Genomic DNA, 18,735 nt, shown 5'->3' on the forward strand with positions numbered 1-18,735 from the left:
CCTTCAAGAAATGAAGCAAGCTCAGACTCACGTCTTTTGCACCTGGTTTTTAAGTGTCTTTAGGTCAAAACAGTGACTGTGTTACTGTGGCTCATTCATTCTTTTTTCGTTTGGTTGGGTTTTTTTGCTTTTTGTTTTTTTGGTTTTTTGAGACAGGGTTTCTCTATGTAGCCCTGGCTGTCCTGACACTCACTTTGTAGACCAGGCTGGCCTCGAACTCAGAAATCCACCTGCCTCTGCCTCCCGAGTGCTGAGATTAAAGGCGTGCGCTACCACACCCAGAGGCTCATTCATTCTTAATGCCTTTACTTGCAAACATTTTCAACAATCAGACCCCTTAATTTGAAATGGCCCAAAATTTAGATAAACCAAACAGCTGTCAACAGATGGATGGAGAAACAAATGAACATGGAACTCTACGACAGCGGGAGTATGGAAATAATGAAACCATTTGAGAAAACTTGTTGGATGTATTCATGAAGAATGAAAGCATAGACCCCATTCAAGAAGACTTCTACATGAGTATCCGTAGCTGCCTAAGTGCACTTTTTGACATGTATTCTTTCTGTGCCTGTTGCTGAGGGGAAATGGAGAATGAGTGACATAGTGTGTGTGCATACGTGCGCTTGTAGGAAGGAGCTGCTTTGCTCCTGTCTGGACCTAGGTGATTGAATGCATGTTCTCAGGCTTGACGGACAGCAGGAAACTTGAAACCAACCTATCAGTCATCAACAGATAAATGGATAAACAAATTCTGGTTCATCCGTACTGGGAATATTACTTAGGGATATAAAGAAAAGAAGCTACAGAAATGAATCTAAATCATTTCTCTGGGTGAATGAAGCTAGGCACAGAGAATGTGATTCCAAAGCTGGTGAAAATTCTATCTTTGTGAAAGGCATAATCTTGTCTTGGTAGAAGAGTAGGGACTGAAGCCTACGTGAACTTTCTGGGGAATGAGCCTTATCAGTATCTGTAGAGAGCGTATTGCAAGCATATAGCCACTTACCAGAACTCCTGTTAAAATATATAAGATGTTTATTTTACTCTGTTGCTATGTAGTTTGTATCCAAGTTATTATTTTATAAGACAGGGTCTCCCTACAAAGCCAGGCTGGCCTTGAATTTACATCTTCCTGCCTCAGACTCTCAAGTGCTGGAATTACAGGTGTGCACAACCACACATGGTGATATCTGCATTGAAAAATAATGGTATAATTATATTTTGGATGCTTTAAGTCACAACTTTAGACTCAGCCAACATTTTCTAGGATATGAGCCATTGCACTGATAATCAAGTAATAAAATAAATGGACAATCAATTTCTAAATTCATTTTGACCTAAAATCAATGTCAAAATATGCTTTCCTTTATAGAGTGTGTACATATTTTGCAAGTTTTAAAGGTATCTTTAAGTTATTATGAGAGTCTAAGGCTAAATTTTCCTTTTTTCTTTTCACAAGTTTTGCACCTCCACAAAAAAGTAGAAATGAAATGAGTGCAATCTAAGAATTTCTCTTTTGAATTTCCATGCAGCATTCCCCATTTAAAATCAAAACAAGGGCTAATCAGGTGGGCTCCGGTAGTAACGGTGCCACCAGTGTGATGTGAGTTTAACCCTGGAGAACCAACTCTTACAAATTATCCCCTGGTTTCCACAAGTGTGCCATGGCACAAGTGTAAGAACATCCACACATGTGCACACTCACACACACACAAACACACACACACACACACACACACACACACACACACACACACACACACATAATTAGTAAAGCTGCTGTAGTGATCTTGCTACCACTATGCTGAGTAGAAGCATTCACTCTATTCGAATATGAATCATGTTGAATGCTGCTACAGTGCTGACAATTTGAGGTGTGTGTCCAAGGAGGGGGCTAATAAACCTAGAAGCTTAACCAAAAACACAGGGTTCTAGGATTTCATTTTGAAGGCTTATCATTCTGTGTTTTAACCACCAGCAGCCCTGGTCCTTGGCACATTCTATAAATGGCTTCTGTCAGCAATGGGGCTTTGGCAGCAGAGAGCAACAGGCTATGGCACCTTCTGCTGTTACAAGCTTCATAGTTATGGATGTTGAGATTCTTAACCCTAGAGTGCAGTGTTACAGTTCTGGCATCAATTCCTTAACCCATAAGTCTTGGTAGCTTTCTGGGACTCTTTTGGCCATAACAGCTCACATGTCTGCTTGTTCTTTGTTTTAACTTTGTAGGTATGGGTATTTGGTCTGCATCTTTGTATGCCCCATGTGTACAGTGTCTGTGAAAGGCAGAAGGGTCTATAAGATCACTTAGAACTGGAGCTAGACAGTTGTTAGCTGCCATGTAGGTGATGGACTTGAACTCAGGTCCTCTGGGAGACCAGCTGGTGCTCTTAACCACAGAGGTACCTTTCTGGTTGTTCTCAGCTCTTTACAACCCCCTTCTTGTCACTTCTGATCTGTCCTTTCTATCTTGGCTGTTTGGATTCTTCTATCCTGACAATATTGCCAAAGAGGTCACCACTCTTGCCATTGCCTTTACCACCATCCTCTTTCTTTTTATTACTAGCACAGTCCACTCTAAGGTTTAGAAGTAGGCAAGGAAGTGCCATTCAAGAGAAGCCTAAGCTTCAAGACAGAGGCAACAACCACAAGTTTCTCCTCTGCATAAGGAACTGTGTCTTGCATGGTATAAATGTAACTTTCCAGACAAGTGTGGAAGCAAGCATTCAGATTTACTTTGTGGGCCAGTCAGGAGAACACTAGGATACTGGGGATAGCAAGGGCTTTTCTGTAGTGGGTTGGTTTGGTACTGGTATAGATTCAAGTGCTAAATATTGGCCCCCAAGATCTGGCTGCCCCTGACAAGATCCTAACATATACCAAATGCTGCTATGTAACTTTGCTCCTCAAGCTTATTGGTAATAAAAGGCTATAGCCTGTGATTGGACAATAGGTAGAGGTAGGTGAGTTTTTAGTTACCTGAATGGGAGTTGCAGGTAGAAAGTGGGAGGAAGATATGAATGGAGGTGGAGGAGGCTGCCATTGAGAGGAGAAGGACCATGAGCATGTAGCCAGTAGCAACAGCAAGTAACAAGACATTATGGCTGGGAAATAAGTTAGAATAGCACCAAACCTCCCATTCTAGGATTATGGTTTATAAATAAAATTGTATTGTTTGTCTTTTATATGGGCTTGCTGGAATGCAGAATTCTTTATGCACATTTGAATCCTCAAAGTCTAGTGATACAAATCCTTCCACAAAGCCTTCCCTCACAGTGGTGACCAAGCATTTAAATACATGTGTTTATGGGGGCCATTCTCATTCAAACCACCACAAATGGTATGCCCCCAGGGTCTTCATTTATTTCCAGTTATCCAACATCAAAGAATTCCATGGGAGTAACAACCACAAGATGGAAGGGCCCAAGGATTAAAAAAAAAAAAAAAGTGTCAAAGAACAATCAGAAAAGTATGAAAGCACCGTGAGACCCCGACTTAAAGCGTTTCTCTCTGAAAGGTAAAGCCCCTAAAACATTTTCCCAAGCTTGTTTTCCCTGATCTCTAAAAATACAGCCAGAAAGAAGCTCTTTGTTCTCTATAGCCAGCAAAAAGCCGTTTTGTTTCTGTGCTTTACAGCCAGAGATGTGATGATTGTGGGGAGACCTAGCCAGGCGCTTGCTTGGCTTCCTGTGCCAAGGACAGGGAGATCGATTTCACAGAGATGAGCTGTAGCCAAACTCCTCCCAATTCCTCAGCTAGCTGCTAAAAGCCCCCTACTGTTACCGCTTGGGGTCGAACTCCCCTAACTCCCCTGCCCTGCGTGGTGGAAGTTCATCCTAGCTGACAACAAAGCCTCTTGCAGTTTACATCAGGTGTGGTTTTCTCTCGAGTCATTGGGGTGCCGGCCAGCTCATCCCGGGACTTGAGCGGAGGCCCAGCTTCGGGGGTCTTACAGCATAAACCCACATATGCTTAGGATATTGGATACGATTTGCTCATGAGTCAAAGATAGGAGTCTTACTTAACCTAGTAAGGTCTACTAAGCCTAATAGTTTTATTGTCATGTGTGTCGAGTGTGCAATAGGAAGTGGCTCTCTATCCCTAGCCACTCGTTCCTCTGACATAGGATCTCTTCCTGAACCTGAAGCTTGCTGTCTTTGTGGCTAGGCTGTGAGTCCTAGTGATTCTATTACAGGTCTCAGACCTGGGTTTCAGGTGAGCACCAGATGCCTGGCTTGTTGACTGGGTGGATCCTAAGACTCAAACTCTGGTCCTCCTGATTGTGCTGTAAGCACTCAATCATTGAAGCGAATCTTCAGTTCCACAGATGCTACCTGGTAAGATAGTCATTACAAAACCAGTAGTCCACAAAAGAGCTGACTATCCTGTTTTTCCTGTGTATAGTTACTATGACTAAAGGCTATATGTTTCTACAAAATACTAAAAGAAGAATGACTAACATAAATTTTCAATGTAAAAATAAATATGTAGTCAGAAGTGGCAATTTCTTTCTTTGGAGACCATTTATTTTGTCATGTGATGTTTTTCTGGAAACATCGTATGAGAGGATGTTTTTGCTAAAGCAGACACGTGGGAGGGATGTTTTGCTGAAGCAGTCTGTTGTTTTTCTGGAAGCTGCTTGGAAAAAGGGCATGTGATGTCTTGGTGGAGCAGACACTCGGCAGAACATGTGATGTTGGGATAGGGTATAAGTGTAACCCAACAAACAGACAGTGAACTATGCTAGTTGGTATTGGTTCACCTTGCCACTCTTTGGTGGTCTTGTTTGACAATGCTGTGGCATTGGTTTGGCTTGCCTTCCTTGCTGATCACTGTTGTGACTTCTTTAAAGTATAGAATATAGTTTATTTAGGGGAGGGGTGTTAAGAGTAGTAGAGACAGAGAGAAGATAAGTGGAGACCGGCCATGACCATGTGGACAGAGGGAGGAAGGGAGTGAGGAGAGAGCGAGCACAAGGAGGCAAAAGAGCAAGAGTGTAAGAGCTGTTGTGACTTTGTAGAGAGAAATGCGCCATTTGTATAGATGTTTCAAGTGGATCAAACTACTGCTGCTGATTCTGTGAGCTGAACTGCTGATATCCTGACAAAGCAGATTGGATTCACCAAAGAATTGTTTCTGAACAGGGCCACATCCTCCTTTGACCTTTTATGATGAGTGGAAGGCTAGAAAGGAGTTTAAAGCATTTTAGTACACGTATTAACGTAGGTTTAGAAAAAAGGGCCTACAATAGTCTTGGCTGGCCTGGGACTTGCTATGTAGTCCGATCTTATCCGTCTGCCTCTACCTCCAGAATGCTAGGATAAAAGGTGTGTTACACTACCCCTGGCATATATTGGGAAAGGTATCATTTATTATTCTGGGGGAAAATTAGGAGGAAAGATAGACACAATTAAATCTTAACCAGAAGCAATATTGAAATTCATTAAATAAAAATTAATCACTGATTGGGTGTATGAGTTTTTATATTACTTTATTTTATATTACACACACATTCAGAGGATATGCAGATGATAAATTCTCTAAAAATCATACATGTAAAGTTTTTCAGATTTGCTTGAGAGCCTGGCCATGTGATGCTTGCCTTAAATCCTAGTAATTGGGAGACATAAGCAAGGAGATCTGAGTAAAAGGCCTGCCTAGTCATAGGAGGGAAGTGTTTTCTGAGAGCACAAAGAGGCTGTGTTCCAGAGATAGACAAGGTTCTACCTTAGCTGCAGCTGGACTTGGTTATGTTTAAGAGTCATACTGGTTTTGAAGACATAAAGAGCAGCTGAGGCTTGGCATGTGAGAGGCCATGGAAGGCCACTGGTAAAGGTGCAGCCTCAGTAGCAGTTGATGGCCCAGGACTGAAGGGGTCATGCAAAGGATTTGAGGCTTGGCACCATGAAGAGAGCCTATGAGAGGCTATTGGTGAAGCCTAGTTACAGCAAAGACAACAGTGTTTTGGAGATGCCAGTACCATAAATGACTACCAAGAACAGCAGCAGCAGTGGAGTACAGGCATCTGGAGCCTAGAAGACAAGTTGTGTGCTACAAAGGGCAGAGCTAGAGAAGTGACCCAAGCCCTTGGAGGGTCCCAGACGTTTGAGGTTGTAGTTTGATTTTGCTTTTAATTGTTTGTGACTGTGCCCTGATATTTTTCCCTCTTGAAGGAAGAAAGTATTTTAGTGGAGACCACAGTTAAGAGACTTTTTAATTGTAAAAAGACTTTGAATTTTAAAAGAGATTGGATATTTTAAAGGGATTGAAATTTTAAGAATTTTCAAAGACTGTGGGACTTTTAAAGTTATTTTGATCATGGGGATTAATAAGAAAGTAAGGGTTGAGGCTTAATAGTAATGTGTTTGTGTGTCAACTTGACACCACCTGGAGTTATCACAGAGAAAGGAGCTTCAGGTGAGAAAATGCCTTCATGAGATCCAACTGTAAGGCATTTTTCTCAATTATTGATCAAGGGTGGGAGGGCCCCTTGTGGTTGGTGCTGTCTCTAGGCTGGTAGACTTGGGTTCTGTAAGAAAGCAAGCTGAGCAAGCCAGGGGAAGCAAGCCAGTAAGGAATGTCCCTCCATGGCCTCTGCATCAGCTCCTACTTCCTGACCTGCTTGAGTTCCAGTCCTGACTTCCTTTGGTGATGAACAGCAGTATGGAAGTGTAAGCTGAATAAACCCTTTCCTCCCCAGCTTGTTTCTTGGTCTGATGTTTATGCAGGAACAGAAACCCTGACTAAGACAGAGAACAAATGCTGAATTACCGTTTCATATACCTAAGACTAGGCAGTAGAAATTAAATACATTATATAATATATACTATAAACATAATATCAAGAACAATGAAGAAAATAATCTTCAACAAGTATTTCAGACGTATACTTCCATGATTCTTGAAGTTGCATCTGAACTCAGCAGCAGTTTGGGTTGCCTGAAAAAGAGTATGACAAGGAGCTTTAAGTCTTTTATATTAAAACTACTAACAGATGAGCCAGGCTATCGATGTAGCTCAGGTACAACTTGCCTAGTATGTTCATGGGCCTGGAAATAAATCCTTGAAAATCAAACCAAACCAAATTCCTAAGCCATTATAAACTAAAACTAATCTAGTTTTAGATATGGTACTATAGAAGTACCATAATTATATGTATAATATATCATAGTATAATATACATATATATTACACACATATAGTACAGTACATATATACATATAATATATATTTGGTATTTCAAACAGTTAGGACTCAATATACAAAGTTTCTGTTAAGAAAAAAGCCTCTCGGGCTGGTGAGATGGCTCAGTGGGTAAGAGCACCTGACTGCTCTTCCGATGGTCCAGAGTTCAAATCCCAGCAACCACATGGTGGCTCACAACCATCCATAACAGGATCTGACTCCCTCTTCTGGAGTGTCTGAAGACAACTACAGTGTACTTACATATAATCAATAAATAAATCTTTAAAAAAAAAAAAAAAGAAAAAGAAAAAAGCCTCTCTAAGCTTGAAATGTAAAAGCCGATTATGGATCTAAGATATACTTAGGTTTCAATGTGGGCTCTATACAGAGGGATTAACCTTTGGCAAAGAGAAATGTAATTCAGAGGGAGACTGCTGGTAGGAGCAATGAAAGACAGACTAGGGAAGATGCAATGGAGCTTGAAGGTCAGCGGATCTGGATAGACAGAAGCAGAGTAGGGGAGGAGAAAATGGTATTGCACACGTCAACTTGGTAAGCATTCCTTCTACATTAGAAGATACCAACAGTTTCATAGGTTATAAAGTTATGTCACCAACTGCCGTGAAAACAAAGAGGAAAAAGGCGAATGACAGGAGCATAAGCACACTTTTTTTTACCTTCTTTTAATGGAGTAAAATTCTCCTTAGATGCATGACAAAAAGCCTTGGAAGGGTCAAAGTGTCTGATGCCCAGAGCTTTATCTAATTCTCCCTGAAGTCTGAGCTCATTTTGTTTCCTTTTAACAAGCTGAGATCGGAGTTTTGACACCTCCTGTGAAAGAAAAATATAAATAATCACTAAAGTGCACAGTGGTTATCATGGTTGTAGACATATTCCAGAAAGTTGCTTATGTATAAATGCAAATGGCAAAAATATCTATTACTTATTCACTAAGACCAAATTACAAAGTGATTTGGAACAGCTCTGGCAAAATAAAGAATTTTAAAATTTCTTGTCCTTCCACAGTTATGTGTGCACTTTTCTGATCAAATATGAAGTAAAAATAAATTGCCCAGGGCTGGAGAGATGGCTCAGCAGTTAAGAGCACTGACTGCTCTTCCCGAGGTTCTGAGTTCAAATCCCAGCAACCACATGGTAGCTCACAACCATGTGTAAGGAGCTCTGATGCCCTCTTCTGGTGTGTCTGAGGACAGCTACAGTGTACTTATATATAATAAATAAGTAAATCTTTAAAAAAAATTGCCCCCAATTCAACTTTTGGTTTGACAGCCTAACGGTTTGTGGCAGGCTTCCTAGTAAAACCAGACAACAGAAAGAGTTAAGCAATTGTGTTCTGCCTCTGGAGACTGTCCTAAAAGCAGACTAACAAAAGAAGAAAGAACTATTTATTCAGAAAAACCCACAAAAGTTTGCTTGCCTGGCATTTGAAACCAAGGAACTCCTTACTAGAAACTGCATCGTCAAGAATGCAAGCTTTTCTTTCCCCAACTCCCAAAGACTCCTAACCACATAGAGGCCATTTTGCCAGCAGCCCCTACTTGCTGAGGTGACCGATGTCTGTGGGAAAATTATTAAGGATAGATCTCTTTTGCTCACCCACACTTGTGGAGGTGTGGAATCACTGAGCCTGATCTCCCTGGCTCTAGCACATAACGGTTCTGAGGAGATGCAAAACTGGGAGAAACCGAGGCTATTCCTCACTCCCTTTCCTTGTAAGTCACTAAGACCCACAGTTCCAAGGGTAGAGGTGGCACTGAGAGAGAGGGTTATTTATTTCCCTGTCCCCAGTTTCTTGTGCTAAAATACTAGCTCCGAGTCTGCCCAAGGAGAATACTGCAGAGAAGACAGATGAGAGTAGCCTCCTGGGGTCACATCTTCAGAGTCCTTAGACCCTACAGAACTGCTCTGTAGAGCGGAAGCCCCAGTGAGCCACTGATCTTGGGCTCAGGGCTACCTTAGCTTATCGAGTCACTGCCTGGGCTAAACCACGTACTGCCTGAACTATGGCTTGTGGGCAACTGCTCAGGCTGTCTCCCACCTCAGGAGCCACATGTGGCAGGTTAACTTCAGGCTCCCTACTTGTGATTGTTTCCCAGTCGCAGGCCTCCGTGGTAGTTTCCTTTTAAACAATAGGTCCCTTCTCAAGATGGCTCCCGACCACTGTCCTCTCAGTTGTACAGTGACAAAATGGCTTTCTTTCTGCTGACCCATCCATAGGGAACTGCATTCTTATCAAATCTCAAAATTGGAGACGTGTAAGTGCCAAGGGCTTATGCTGATGGAGGACTGCCAGGCTCTTTTCACCAGGACCTATGCAAGTTAGTATCAAAGTTCTTCAGAAACGCAAATTAGCATTACTACATGATCCAGCTTACAGCTTCTGGGTATATACCAGAAAATATCAAAATCAACATAATACAAACACCCATATCTCAGGTAATATAACCCATTGTTTTGTATAATATATGCCAAAAATAAATATAAACAGACTTTCTAAAAGGAAAGAGAAATTCAATAATCATTCTTTCGAATACTACTTATCTTTATGGAATTTACAAAAAGGAATGGCTATATTGTAAGTAGAAATGAATATGTAAAATTTTATACAGTTTCCAAGTATAACAGCCGTTATAAAACTAAGTAAAACTGAATATCAACCTGGTCAACACTAAGTAAGTCATTAGTTCTCAGACAAATTTTCCTCTATAAATTGTTCAGTTTTTTGGTTTTTAATATATATATGACTATGATCATTATTTTACAAACCGATTTGAGTTGGCTATTTTCATCTTTCAATTTCACAACATGTTTGATTTTTTGCTTTAGGTTCTGGTGACCAAGTAGCTGTGCATAGGAGTCTCTGATTTTATTTAGCTGCTCCTGAGTTGCACCATGTTCATTCAACAATGCCTGTTTCTCGGCTTCAAAGGCATCCAGTTGTTGCTGGAAAAGATAGATTTGCACATATTAGTACTGAGACCAGGACTACACCTTGCTGAATATGTGCACACTTGCTCCTGCCTCACACCAGCATCACATTTGTGACCATGCTTGGACCAAACTTTTCCAACACCTGCTTCCAGTCCAATTAGACCTTCCTCTTGTTTGTTTGTAGGCTTGTTTGCTAGTTTGGGGATAAAGTCTCACTCTATAGTCCTGGCTGTCCAGGAACTTACAGTCAGGCAGTCCTCAAACTCAAAAGATCCTCTTGCATCTGCTTCCTGAGTTGCTGGGATTAAAGGTGTGTGCTACCACACCTGGCATTTTTTCTTATAAAAAGATCAGGGTATTTCCACGTATGATGGTCTATGACCATAAATTCAGCATTCAGGAGGCAGAAGCAAGAGGTCAGGAATTCAACGACAAATGGAGCTCCGCAGAGCACTCTAGGCCAGCCTAGAATCTCAAGGGAAAAGATAGTCAGGCATAGAGGCTGATATTCTTAATGCTAGAACTTGGGGGGGAGAAGGGGAGTAGATCCCAGGCTTGGCACAGTGAGCACCAGGCCAGCTTGGGTTATAGAGCAATACCTTATCTTAAAACCAAAGGACAAAACACAACACAAAAGATCGCTACAGTAACTTGAGAACTACTGGGATGGATCATATCATATGGAAAAACACATCACAGGGTAACATACTGCCTGATGTTCCTACCAGGAGAGCCTTCAAGGACTATTGATTAGAAAGCATTTCTTATATTTTAACAACTACATTAAAATTTAGTGTCTGCTAAATGTGTCAGTTGGCTGGAAAAATGATAGTAATACAAAATGCCATTTTTATCACTTTAGTTTGGTTTTGTGTAGTACTGGGAATTGAACCCTGGCCCTTGTACATGCCGAGCAGACTCTACCGCTGAGGTCATTACCAGATAAAACTTGAAGACTATTGTAACCATGAAGACATACTGCAGAAGCACCAAGCCATGGTCAAGGGAGGAAATACATTCTTAAAACAGATCAAAATAAGTTTATTTATCTATTTTTATTTTATTTAATTTTATTTTATGAGTATGGGTGTTGTACTACATGTATGTCTGTGCAACACGGTGCCCAGAAAGCCTGAAGAAGTTGTTGGATAGCCCGAAACTGGAGTTACAGCCAGTTTGGAACCACCATCTGAGTACTGGGAATTGAACGTGGGACCTCTGCAAGAGTAGGTACTATCTTAACCACAGAGTCATCTTCCAGCCTACAAGTAGGCTTAATAACAAGCAACAAACCTGAAAAGGTTTAGTTTTTTCATATAGTTCTTCATATAGGAGACGCCATTTATTAATTTCCATGGTTAATTCTGTCATTACATTTTCTTTCTCTGCTGTTCTGTATGGGAAAATTAAATTTAAAAAATTATTTATTTTCAATTTGTTAGAAAAAAACAAAAAAAACAAAAAACAAAAAACATGTTCCATGGCATTCAAGGTCTAGCCTGACTTACCTTTTTCCTTTCTCTTCCAGCTGCTTCCTAAAGTCTTCATCTTGTTGTCTGAGTTGATTTTTCAAATCAGTTATTTTCTCAAGAAATGAAGATGTGATTTCTTTAATTTCTTCTTCTTTTAAGGTTGATCTGTTCTGCAAATCTTGAACCATCCTTAGATTTGAGAAAGAAGAATGCACTAAACATCTGGTAGTGATTTCAATTTTTACCCCCTTCTTTTCGGAAAAACAAAACAAAGAACAAACAGAAACAGTTCTTAAAAGTTGCAATTCTAACTGGGTGTGGTGGGCCGGCTTCTGTCTTTAACTGCAGCACGGAGGAGGCAGGGTCAGGAGGCTCTCCATTCAGAGCAGCCTGCTCTACACAGCAGGTTCCAGCCAAGACTAAATTGTGAGACCGTCTCAAAACAAACACCTGTTGATATTGTTAAGGACTGAGTTTGTTACTCACCTTGCATATTCTTGATTTGTGCTCTCAGCTGTCAATATCTGCTGTTGAACATCTTCTACACTTTTTTCAGCCATAGCTACTTTTTCTTGTAGAGTCAAATTCTCCAGTTTAAGATCTTCTATTTCTTTAAGTGTTGATGACTTATAGCTTATAAAAAAGGAAAACATTAACACTTTTTTCTTTCTACTGTATCCACAAGGTTCAGATTTTACATACTTCTTGGCAGAAGAAAATGCTAATATCATGCGCTTTAAGAATTTAGTTCTCAGCCGGGCATGGTGGCGCACGCCTTTAATCCCACCACTCGGGAGGTAGAGGCCGAGGCAGGCGGATTTCTGAGTTCCAGGCCAGCCTGGTCTACAGAGTGAGTTCCAGGACAGCCAGGGCTATACAGAGAAACCCTGTCTCACCCCCCCACCCCAGACCCCCACAAAAAGAAAAAAAAAAAAAAAAGAAGAATTTAGTTCTGAGTAGTGAGTTTACATAACATTGTCTGTTTATGAGTGTCTTGCCTGGACGTTATGTCTGTGAACCACATGTGTGCGGTGCATGACGACTCGATATCCAGGAACTGAAGTTACAGATGGCTGAGCCCCCATGTGGATGCTAGAAACTGAACCTGAGTCCTTTGGAAGAGATTCAGTGCTCTTAAACACCAAGTCAACATTGCATCTCTCCAGCCCCAGGGACCTTTTTTTAAAAAAAGAAAATAGTGCCAGGTGTAGCAGCATATACCTTTACTCCCAGCACCTGGGAGGCAGAGGCAGCCAGAGCTCTGTGAAGTCAAGGCCAGCTTGGTTTACATAGAAAATTCCAGGACAGCCAGGGCTACAAAAAGAGACCCTATTTCCAAACAAGTAAGTAAGTAAGTAAGTAAGTAAATAAAAATAGGAGAAAGAAAAAAATATGGGAACCATAAAGTCGCTGCAGTAGGAGTAGAGGGAAATGTGTACAGCTGTGTACAGTATGGAGACAATTGTTTCCCAAGAGGATAGATGTGAGAGGAATAGAATTTGGTGCTGGTGCTGGGAATGATTGTTAATGAAGAAAGTTGAGTGTCCATAAAGTTGTTTTCTTTTTAAATTATGTATTTAAAAAATTACTGCACATAAAAACGTATTCATATTGACTGAAGACAGTACTAATTTTCTCTTTTGCATTCTGATAGGGTCACACTCTCTATGCCAGGTTGAACTAGAAACCACTATGTAGTTTGGTCTGGCCTCAAGCTTACTATAATTGTTTTACAGTTCGCAAGTGAAGGGAACACACCTGTGAGCCACCAAGCCTAGCCAAGAATAATTTCAAAAGACAAGGAACAATGATACAACTTAAGGACTCACTGAGCATTAAAAGGATAAAATGTTAGCTTCTACACACAAGAGAGCATTCCGGTAACATCAGCACTTCAAGGCTGAGGTAGGACTGCCATGTATTTCAGGCTGATCTGGGGCACACAGGTAACACCAGGCTAGCCAGTGATATCTACCAAGGCAAGAGTATCTAAGAAAGTGTGGGGAAGGGGGTGAGGGAGGCAGAGAGAAACAGAAACTAAGAAATTATCGAATAAGCAGGAAGATAGGATAAATGTCAGTGCTCCGATGTTAGATGAAGATCTAAAAGCTTTTGATTTCCCCCCCACCCCCCAATGGTGCTATGAGACAAGTAAGATGGTGGTGCTAAAGGTGCAGGAGGTTTGAACTGGATGGTAGGAAAGGGGACATCTACAGAAGTATAGGAGATTACTAGGTGGCACCAAGTGCCCATGGAGAGCCAGTCATGGTATTTACGGTAATGGCAGCCATCATCCACTGGAGTGCTTTGTTCATAGCTATCTGCAGGTAAACACTTCTCTCCACTCACATAGTCCCCAGTAGGTACAAAGGAAAATACCTTTCCAACTGAGCAGTGACGTCCCTCAGACTCTGTGCTGTGTCATTGTACTTCTCTTGCACACTTTCCAACTGAGCAGTGACGTCCCTCAGACTCTGTGCTGTGTCATTGTACTTCTCTTGCTCACTTTCCAACTGAGCAGTGACGTCCCTCAGACTCTGTGCTGTGTCATTGTACTTCTCTTGCTCACTTTCCAACTGAGCAGTGACGTCCCTCAGACTCTGTGCTGTGTCATTATACTTCTCTTGCACACTTTCCAACTGAGCAGTGACGTCCCTCAGACTCTGTGCTGTGTCATTATACTTCTCTTGTGCAATCAAGATGGCTTGGGCGTGAGCAGCAATATGTTTCTCCAGTTCAACTTCTTTCCTAAGAACAAGAAAATGTTAGTAATGACCAAGAACTATGCTCCGTATGTATGTCTCATATGACCCTGTGCAGTAACTGCTGTACAGTTTTAAGACATACACTTAGCATTTCATCTCCTTACATGATGGTTTTACTAACTTATTTACTTGCTTCATCTGTATCTATTTTCATCTGGATTGTTTTTCATGTCTCCTAAATTACGTAGGTAATACAGAGGAAAGACCAAGCAAAACCTTTACAGCAACCTGTAAAGCCAACTTTACAGAACAGTCAGGTCTAAGGACTGAATGCAATGCCAACTAGAAGCTTTGAGACTTAGTAAACCTTCATTCCTTGTATTGAGACAGTAGATACTACACATAGCTAAAGGCACTTCACATCAAAAGCTATTTTTAAAGGTAGTTATGATACTATGTTCAATGATGTTATTATCTCATTTTCTTTTTTGAGCTTAGATCTTGCTATTTAGCCCAAGCTGGCCTTGAACTCAGGACCCTCTTAGCTCAGCCTACAAGTGAAAGGATCCCAGATGTCCAACCGTAATGAAAATTTTAACAGTTTTGTTTAGTAACAAATAGGTTCTAAGTCATTTTTCTACATGTGTACTACAAGTCCCAAGTATCTTTATCAATACTGCATGTTAAACTCGACAGCGTGTTCGGATAGGGGTATGAGCTTATGAAGGATCTCAACGAGAATTTGGTGAATTAAAAATAAACACTGCACAATTCCAAGAGAACACTCACATAAGACAAAACGTCGATCAAAGCCACTGCACAGCGAGGAAGATGAAAGAAAAACAATCGCTACTCAGTGCTTTGCAATAAAAATATTTTCCTTGTCCCTTAGAAGAGTGACTTTCAGTTTTTTTAAAATTCTGAGCCTAAAATGTCCAGAGTCGGAAGGACCTGAGAAAGCATCTCACATACTCAGTGAGCAGCAAGTGAAGGCAGCAAGGCCATTTCTCTGGGAATCACACAGGTATCTAGTTAAGCCGCCAAATAAAGACCTGCTGTAAAAGATCTTGGTGTAATTAGAACTTGGTGTAATTAGGCAGAGTGAATGACGCCTAAGCCCCCTTTAGGAAATGGATTGTCTACTCAGTTTATTAGGGCTCCTGTTCCCTCACATCTGTTATAGTTAAGAATAATTTCCATAATAACACCTCTGTACTGCTCCCTAAAGTCAGGGAATACAAAGACCTGGGGTGCCTTTTTCGAAGAATCACAAAGACAGACAAACCAACCAAAAACCAAAGCAGAGGAGATTTAGAAAAGTCCTCAGTTGCTGGGCCGTCCTACTCTGGACATTTTAGGCTCAGATTAAAAAAAAAAAAAAAATTGAAAATTACTCTTCTAAGGGACAAGGAAAATATTTTTATTACAAACCACTGAGTAGTAAGTACACCTTTAATTCCAGCACTCGGGAGGCAGAGGCAGGCGAATTTCTGAGTTCCAGGCCAACCTGGTCTACAGAGTGAGTTCCAGGCCAGCCAGGACTACACAGAGAAACCCTGTCTCGAAAAACCAAAAACAAATAAACAAACAAAAAAAAAGAAAAGTCCTCCACAGGGCAGGCATGAGACACACTATAATGCCACAGGAGCTTATCCCATCCACAGTAGATTGTTTCCTTGATGGCATTTCAAGGACTTAGATGATAAACTTATTTGTAGTTTAAATTCTACAATCAAATTGCCAGGTCCAGATAAAAGAATTTGCTGTGTAGCCTTGATCACCTATGTCTGGCCATTGAAACCATGGCAGAGAGGAGTGACACCTAAACTCTGTCCTCTGATCTCTACCCACTCCTGTGCTCACACACACCTCATATACCTGCCCAACAACAAGAAGTGGATATATGTATTTAGTTTTGATTTTCCAAGTTAGAGTTCTGTGAAATCCTGGCTTTGTAGGCCTTGAACTCACAGACATCTGCCTGACTTGCCTCCCAAGTATGAGGATTAAAGGCATGTACCACCATGGTTGGCTAAAATATAATTTTAAAGTAAATAATAAAAATTAAAGATAAAAGAATAAAATTGTCTCTGGGGCAGTGGTGGAGCACACCTTCAATCTCAGCACTCAGGAGGCAGAGGCAGGCAGATTTCTGAGTTAGAGGCCAGCCTGGTCTACAGAGTGAGTTCCAGGACAGCCAGAGCTACACAAAGAAACCCTGTCTTGCAAAACAAAACAAAACAAAACAAAACAAAACAAAACAAAACAAAACAGAATAAAATTGTCACTTTTAAATTAAATGCAACTTCTAGAGAAGAAAGTGTTTTTGTTTTTTGTTTTTTGTTTTGGTAGGGGTTGGTTTTTCCTTTGATTGCTCTTAGTTTTTCTCAACACAGGATTTCTCTGTGCAGCCCTGGCTTTCTTGGAACTCACTCTGTAGACAAGGTTGGCCTTAAATTCAAGAGATCTGCCTGCTTCTGCCTCCCAAATGCTGGACCTAAAGGAGTATGCCACCACACTCAGCAAGAAGAAAGTTTTAACAGGCATTATTATTATTATTATTATTTTTTTTTACTTTTACTGAGAATGTTGTTGAATGTATATCAGCTATTTGTGATTGTTTTACTTCTGCATTTATTTTTATTTGAGATAGCACTCCATTCTACAACACAGGCTGGCCTCAAGCTCACTGTACTCTTCTGGCCTCAGCATCTGAAGTGCTGGTATTACATGTCTGAGCCACTGTAACTGGCTTTCTGACTGTTACATCTCCTCTCTCTCTCTCTCTCTCTCTCTCTCTCTCTCTCTCTCTCTCTCTCTCTCCCTCCCTCCCTCCCTCCCTCCCTCCCTCCCTCCCTCCCTCCCTCTCTCTTATATGTAAGTACACTGTAGCTGTCTTCAGATGCACCAGAGAGGGTGTCAGATCCCATTACAGATGGTTGTGAGCCACCATGTGGTTGCTGGGAATTGAACTCAGGAACTTTGGAAGAACAGCCAGTGCTCAACCGCTGAGCCATCTCTCCAGCCCCGCTTGTTATTTCTGAAGCAAGATTGGCTAAGGGGATAAAGGCACTCACTTGTTAACCTTGGGGATCTGAGTTATGCTCTGAGGAGCCCACAGAGTGGGAAGAGAAGCAACTTCTGAAAGTTGTCCTCTGACTTCCACGAGCCAGCAGCTTGTGGACGACATGGGTGTTTGTGCATGTACATGGGTGCACACACACAAACCAATGAGTGTTTGTATTCTCTCAAGAAAGCTATTTAAAACATTAAAAGGCCTAGATGTTTTCAAATATAAAACAAATTGCTTTAACTCTGATGTCTAACAACTTTTAGAAAATGTGGTAGGAAAGAATCACATAAATATGTTTTTCACTTTAGGAAAAGAAAAGGGCTCTGTTTGTTTTATGGAGCCAAAGTGTCACTATTATAGCCTAGGATGCCTTGAACTCAGTGTGCAATCAAGACCAACCTGCAACTCATTCTCCTCCTGTTTTAATCTCTGGGTCCTGGGATTAAAAATGTTAACAGGCCAGCTTTTACTTTGACTGCCATACTTGTTTACATACATGAGTGCATACGTATGAGTGTATGTATAGTCTTAAAATGTTTTTCTCTTTCTTACTTTGAAAGATAATTCCAACCTCCATGCGTGTACTTGGGTGACATAAGAATTCTAAAACAAGCTAGAAAATAGTTCCTGTCTCTAGGCCTGCATGAGCATGAGATCACATTAATACAAACTCTCTCAGCAGGTTGTCCAGCCGCGTCAGTTGTTCTGCAGTTGACTTCGTTTCCTCTTCCAGCTGTTTAACCAGCCTTTCACTCTGCTCCTCCTTCTGCTGGACCGCATCCAACTCAGCCAGGGCGAGCTTTAGCTCTTCTTTAAAGACGTTCTTCTCAGAAGTCATTTCCTCTTGGAAAGAGCAGAGCTGCTGCTGCAGACGAGCAGACAGTTCCTGCATTCAGACAGGTAAGCACAATTAGACATGGCACCAGGAACTTTCCTGGAGACAAGAAGGAAGTACAGATAATGAACTGGAAACCAAGCAAGGACGTTTAAAGGAAACACAGAAAATACAAACACCATATTCACTTTCCCTAGATTACATATTATAACTAAACACTGGAAAAACGTAATTGCTAGCTCTTTTTAGTGTAAAATCATCACACTGCCCTTTTTTTTTTTTTTTTTTGGTTTTTTGAGACAGGGTTTCTCTGTGTACCCCTGGCTGTCCTGGAAATCACTCTGTAGACCAGGTTGACCTTGAACTTACAGAGATCCACCTGCCTCTACCTCCTGAGTACCAGGATTAAAGATGTGAGCCATCATGCCCAGCCTAGACATTCTTTTTAAAATAATTACAAATATGTAGCTCATCTACTTAATACAAACATATGCCAATATCTGTGGCTAAA

General features: G+C 41.1%; 1 protein-coding gene across 4 annotated transcripts in view; it reads right to left on the reverse strand.

Annotated features, from left to right (window-relative positions):
• Window positions 1-5,470: 5,470 nt before the first annotated feature.
• Hmmr (hyaluronan mediated motility receptor (RHAMM)) overlaps window positions 5,471-18,735 on the reverse strand; it is a 32,077-nt gene continuing 18,812 nt past the window's right edge. For 2 of the 4 annotated variants that reach the window (XM_006532276.4, XM_006532279.3), the window contains exons 11-18: window positions 18,061-18,275; window positions 14,055-14,359; window positions 12,098-12,245; window positions 11,648-11,800; window positions 11,433-11,532; window positions 9,975-10,151; window positions 7,865-8,018; window positions 5,498-6,941 (exon numbers count right to left, since the gene is read on the reverse strand). In XM_006532276.4, the coding sequence (XP_006532339.1) occupies window positions 6,922-6,941; window positions 7,865-8,018; window positions 9,975-10,151; window positions 11,433-11,532; window positions 11,648-11,800; window positions 12,098-12,245; window positions 14,055-14,359; window positions 18,061-18,275 (1,272 nt within the window). In that variant the 3' untranslated portion in view covers window positions 5,498-6,921. Of the gene's footprint in view, window positions 6,942-7,864; window positions 8,019-9,974; window positions 10,152-11,432; window positions 11,533-11,647; window positions 11,801-12,097; window positions 12,246-13,990; window positions 14,360-18,060; window positions 18,276-18,735 lie in introns of all 4 variants that reach the window. The other 2 variants (NM_013552.2, XM_006532278.3) reach the window with 2 other exon arrangements.

Source organism: Mus musculus, chromosome 11, assembly GCF_000001635.26.
Source record: "Mus musculus strain C57BL/6J chromosome 11, GRCm38.p6 C57BL/6J".
In the NCBI taxonomy this organism is placed as follows: Eukaryota; Metazoa; Chordata; class Mammalia; order Rodentia; family Muridae; genus Mus; species Mus musculus.